The sequence below is a fragment of the Solenopsis invicta genome, chromosome 12 (assembly GCF_016802725.1).
Source record: "Solenopsis invicta isolate M01_SB chromosome 12, UNIL_Sinv_3.0, whole genome shotgun sequence".
NCBI classification, from domain to species: Eukaryota; Metazoa; Arthropoda; class Insecta; order Hymenoptera; family Formicidae; genus Solenopsis; species Solenopsis invicta.
Window position 1 is genome coordinate 2,626,874 of NC_052675.1, and position 5,605 is coordinate 2,632,478.

General features: G+C 34.6%; 1 protein-coding gene across 1 annotated transcript; it reads right to left on the reverse strand.

Annotated features, from left to right (window-relative positions):
• Positions 1-694: 694 nt before the first annotated feature.
• Positions 695-2,009, reverse strand: LOC120359246 (THAP domain-containing protein 2-like). The gene is made up of 2 exons (XM_039456059.1): positions 1,122-2,009; positions 695-1,050 (listed from the first exon to the last, which is right to left on the reverse strand). The coding sequence occupies exons 1-2, from the start codon at positions 1,405-1,407 to the stop codon at positions 695-697; spliced, it is 642 nt and encodes a 213-aa protein (XP_039311993.1). The 5' UTR covers positions 1,408-2,009.
• Between the last annotated feature and the right edge of the window lie 3,596 nt (positions 2,010-5,605).

Genomic DNA, 5,605 nt, shown 5'->3' on the forward strand with positions numbered 1-5,605 from the left:
GAAGTTTTTAATTATTTTTGGCAAATGGAAATGTCGGAATATAACTTTCTTATACATCGTTGGATTCGTAATAAAATAAACTTTTTTCCGCTTATAAAAAGAAATAAAAATTTTGAAAAAAATTGGTAGGTGATGAGGAAAAGTATAAAAAAAATTAAAAAAAAAAATTTTTTTATCACTGTTGTATAGTACTTTTCATGCCATTTAACTTTTAATTAGAACATTTTTTTCTATCTCTTATAGTTTCGACGATATACGCTTCGAAAAAGAAAAGTCTTTTTCTTCAAAGAGGTGTTTCATCCCCTAAAAGTGCGTATGGGCCCTTATAAAAAAATACGTGTCTCTTATTTTGACCTAGACTACAACATATTCAAAGCTCATCAAAATCGGAGTGTAACAGTTGGGTAGGTTTGCTTGTTAGTAAAATAGCACGAAGTAATGTGCTTTGTGCATAAAAATTAAATTAAATTTCTTAGCAAATGCAAAATCCATCCGCGCATTGGCTCTTATTTGCCTAGTTATTTAATATATTTGTATATAAAATATATACATATATGAAGTATGTAAAAATTAATTATCTAAATATAAATTAAATATAAAATTTAAAAATGTATTTGATTTCTTTTTTACAAATTTTGGCTTGCTTTACTTTTTGAACAATAAAAAATAATGAAATAAAGAATACAATTTAAACTTACACTAGCGTAGAATAATCTGCAGTAGTAACTGTTGTTATTGTATCTCCTTCAATACTATCCAATATTACGGGTTGAGCAGTTGATGATGGTTTTGTTTCAGCAATACTCTCTGATATTATTTTGAGAGTTGTCGTTGATGGTGTTGTTTCGGTAATACAATCCGATATTGTTTTAGGTACATCTTTGGCACATGCATCTAGTCTTTTAACCACATGCAATTCTGAAAATAAATGCAATGTGGGGATTGCATCCAATCTTAACTTTCGTCCTCTTAAAGGAGAATAATTCAAAGCTATATGCTGTGCAGGCTTGTCGTAGCACGATGCGTCGAAGTGTTTAGAACATATCCTTCCTGAACAAAATAAACTGTATGTTACAGCTATTAATTTACTAATACGTTAATATGAAATAACTGACTCTTACCATAAGTCATATTTACACCATTTTTGCACACTTCACGCCATTTTACAGCAATTGCGTTATCTTTGGGAAACCTAAAATATTTCACTGGCTTTCCTTCTATTATTATTCTTTTTTGGTAAGAATTGTTACAACCTTTCACTGCACAAGCACTCATTGTCACAGCGCACAGTACACAAAATTTAAAAAGCAACAACCCATGTGTCATTACATGCCTGCTGCAGCCATATTTTTTTGCGCCGAAGTGATTTGAACGTAGCCGAGGCTGTACAAATGTGACGTAAGCCATGACGTAAGCAGGCTACTGCGCAAGAATGTTCTAAACTCGTCCATCGGAAGAGCATACCCTTGTATTTATATCATGACAACCATCTAATGAAATTGCAACACAAATCGAAACTCAGGAAAATTGCAATCCTAAACATTTTGATGACATGTTAAATGCAAGTGGCACATCATGTAAAGCTACATGGACTCATAAAAGCACATTATTACTCATTGATTTATATAATAAATATGAAATACAATTTACATCTACAATGATAAAAGCTGAAGCAGTGTGGAAAAAAATAGCTACAGAAATGAAAACTGCTAGCTATGAATTTTCATCCAGCCAGTGTAAAGATAAAATGAAATACATGGAGCGCTGTTATTTAAAAAAAAAAAAGGACAATATGGGACCTAAGAGCACTGGGTCAGCTCCAATAAAATGTGAATATTTTGAAGAATTGTACAACTTATTTGTTAAAAAACCAAACGTTAAACCAGTCTCTGTTTCCAGCTGTCACCAAAATTCAGCTGTCAAAGTACGCATATCTTAATTTTATAAATATATTTATTTTATAAATATTATAACTTTAGTGCACACATTTATTTGTAAATTTCTTATAAAATATCACCTGTTGGTGAAGAAATTGCAGTTTTACAATATTTTTAATATTTTTTAAACAAAACTTTTATACTTTCGAAAATTTCATAACAATTATGAAAATATAAAATTAATTTTAATTTTAAAAATGGTTATTTATTTTTAAATTTTGCAATTTCTTAGCTAAATGTTTTAATTTCAAAAGTTTTACAGAATAATTTCAAAGTTTTTAAGAAATATAAAATTTTCGAAAGTTTTTATAGAGAACTGACAGAAATTTTTCTACTACAAATATCTCAATATTAGCCTCTCTCTCTCTCTCTCTCTCTATATATATATATATATATATACCGGGTGTCCCAGACCACCCGTCCCACCCGATTTTTTCGTAAACGCGACATTTAAAAAAAAAATGTTTCAGACAAAAGTTGTAGGGTTTTAAAAGATCTATTTACTGATTTTATCAGTTTGACCTTGGATGGCGTCGCCAAGGTCAGATCAAAATAACATTAACTTTTTTAAATAGGACACCTCATTTTTGGTTCCAGAATCTAATAGCTGGTGTCAAGACCTTTCCAAAACACTATAAGAAAGTTTATTTTTGTTGAGTACTTTCCGAGTTGTGAGGCTTGAAAGTTACGGTGTACTGTTACCTTCAAGCGTCATAACTCGGAAAGTCCTTAACCAAAATAAACTTATTTATAATGTTTTGGAAAGCTCTCGAAATCGACTACAAGAAAATGCAATGAAAAATATACCTGTTTCAGACCACCCGTCCCACCCTTTTAAAACGTAGGGATGTGCTTGTACAAAAAATGGCTCAGACAAAATTTGCATGATTTCGAGGGATCAACCTGATGATGATCTTGAATTCGACCTTGAGATCGATCTTGGGCATAAAGGTATAAGTCAAAGTAACATTTTTAAAATGTAAAAACGAAATAATCGGTGCCGCCTGTAGGTATTAGCGTTACCTAAGGTGTACCACGTGTAGGTAACAAGATCGTACTTACACCTTATCGTGGTGCTTTTTTAAGGTGGTTCCCCTCGCCGTCACCTTTGTCGGGGTGCTTTCATAAGGTGGTTCCCCTTGCCGTCACCTTTGTCGGGGTGCTTTCATAAGGTGGTTCCCCTTGCCGTCACCTTTGTGCATACGCATGTTGTTCAGTCTCGATGTTCAAAATGTCCACCACGTGCATTTATACAGGCTGTTACCCTACTTTGAAAATCATCCGTCGCCCGACGAATTTCGTCAGTATCTAGAGACTGAATGACTTGTCGAATTCTGTTTTTCATATCTTCTGCAGTCGTAGGTCGTTCGCGGTATACAAGGTCTTTTATTCGTCCCCACAAATAATAATCTAAAATTGTAAGGTCCGGTGATCGTGGTGGCCAATTATGTGGACCATGTTTACCTATCCATCGGCCGCGAAATATGCGGTTCATTTGATGACGAGCAATGACAGACGTGTGGGCGGGATATCCATCCTGTTGAAACCACATATTTAGACGTAATTGGAGTGGAATATCTTCAAGTAAACGTGGAAGTTCGTTTTCGAGTAAATCGGCGTATAAAAAACGGTTTAAATTCTCTTGAAAGAAAAATGGTCCCACGATATGCGTATCAACAATTCCGCATCAAACATTGACTTTCCAGATACGTTGATGACCCATTTCTCGATACCAATGTGGAATCTCACTTGTGCCCAATAACGAAAATTATGTGTGTTTATTTCGCCGTCACTTTTAAAGGTGCACTCATCAGAAAATAAAATACTTCTATGGAAATTAGGTAATTGTTGAGTAATCCAATTACAGAATATCAGTTTTTGTCTATGATCGTTCAATGTCATGGCCTGGTGAAGTGACATTCGATATGGATGGAATGAATTTTCACGAAAAATTCGACTGATCGTGCTTCGACTTATTCCACTATCTCTTGCTCGTCGCTTTAAAGAATCATTCGGGGTTACAAAGGCAGATGCAATTACATCAGGTGCTCTTACTGAACGAACTGATCGATGAATTTGCCTTCCCTTATTATGATCCGGCTGAACAATACCTTTTACAATTATTCGACGTTGTAAGCGACTGAAAACTTTGCGCGAATGTGGTGTATGATCGGGATATTCATTTCGCCACATTATTTCAGCTGCTCGAAAACTTCCAGCTCTACCCAAAACTGACATCATTAACGCAGCTTCTTCGTTCGGGTAAGGCATAACTACAAATTACGCTTACGACCGGGTTGCTTATTAGAAAACGTGAATTGGTGACGAGTTGCGTAATATTATGAATTCTAAGCAATGACTTTTAGGAGTGGTATGTAAGGGTGCTTTTTCGTGAAAATTACTTTATTGCTACAATAATCAACATTAAATGAAGATTAATATTAATAAATCAAGAATAAACGGCATCATAGAGCTGTACCGAATGTTAGAGATCTCGGTAATTAGGTATCTTCAAAACTCTACGCGTAGGACTATAGGTACACGCACCGGCAGAAATGGTGTCTCTCGACGCTAGCGCTCGGCTGCCGCACACACGCGGAGCCGCGCTCGTACGTGTGTCTAGGCTGCGCGGCGACGATCGGGGTGCGGGCGGAAAGTGGTGGGGGGCTTTACGATAGTGCATCCTCCTCGCTCGACGCTGGGTCGAGAGAGAAAGCATTATTCAACGTGATACCATGGGCGAAGTCGGTGTCCTCTGCTTATATTTTTCATTGCATTTTCTTGTAGTCGATTTCGAGAGCTTTCCAAAACACTATAAATAAGTTTATTTTGGTTAAGGACTTTCCGAGTTATGACGCTTGAAGGTAACAGTACACCGTAACTTTCAAGCCTCACAACTCGGAAAGTACTCAACAAAAATAAACTTTCTTATAGTGTTTTGGAAAGGTCTTGACACCAGCTATTAGATTCTGGAACCAAAAATGAGGTGTCCTATTTAAAAAAGTTAATGTTATTTTGATCTGACCTTGGCGACGCCATCCAAGGTCAAACTGATAAAATCAGTAAATAGATCTTTTAAAACCCTACAACTTTTGTCTGAAACATTTTTCTTTAAAATGTCGCGTTTACGAAAAAATCGGGTGGGACGGGTGGTCTGGGACACCCGGTATATATGTATATATATACAGGGTGATTATTAATGACTGTTACAGCGTTTTACTCTAAGAGGATAACATACCGACAGAACACTGTAATATACTCAGCGCTTGTTAGATGACAGCTGCGCCGAGCAGTGCCGAATGATACGTACGTATACGCCCCTGCTAAAAAATTTTTCTCAGATTACTTTTATATAATATTTCAAAATGTTTGTATAATTTTATAGTTTTTTCAGACTTTTTCATAAGAATTTGAATACTTTTTATAAATACTTAGAATGTCTATATCCTTTTTCAAAATTTTTAAATGTGTTAACTATGAAGTATCCTAAGATTTCTATTATTTTTTGTTGTATAATTTCAGATAAAATATTATAAAATTTAAAATAGTTAAAAATATTTTATAAAAATTATAGAATAAGAAATCTCAAAACATTTCAAAATTTACACGTATAAAAAGTTTAAACAAAGATGTATACTGTCCAAGTAATTCTGTTTATTTCCAAAAAA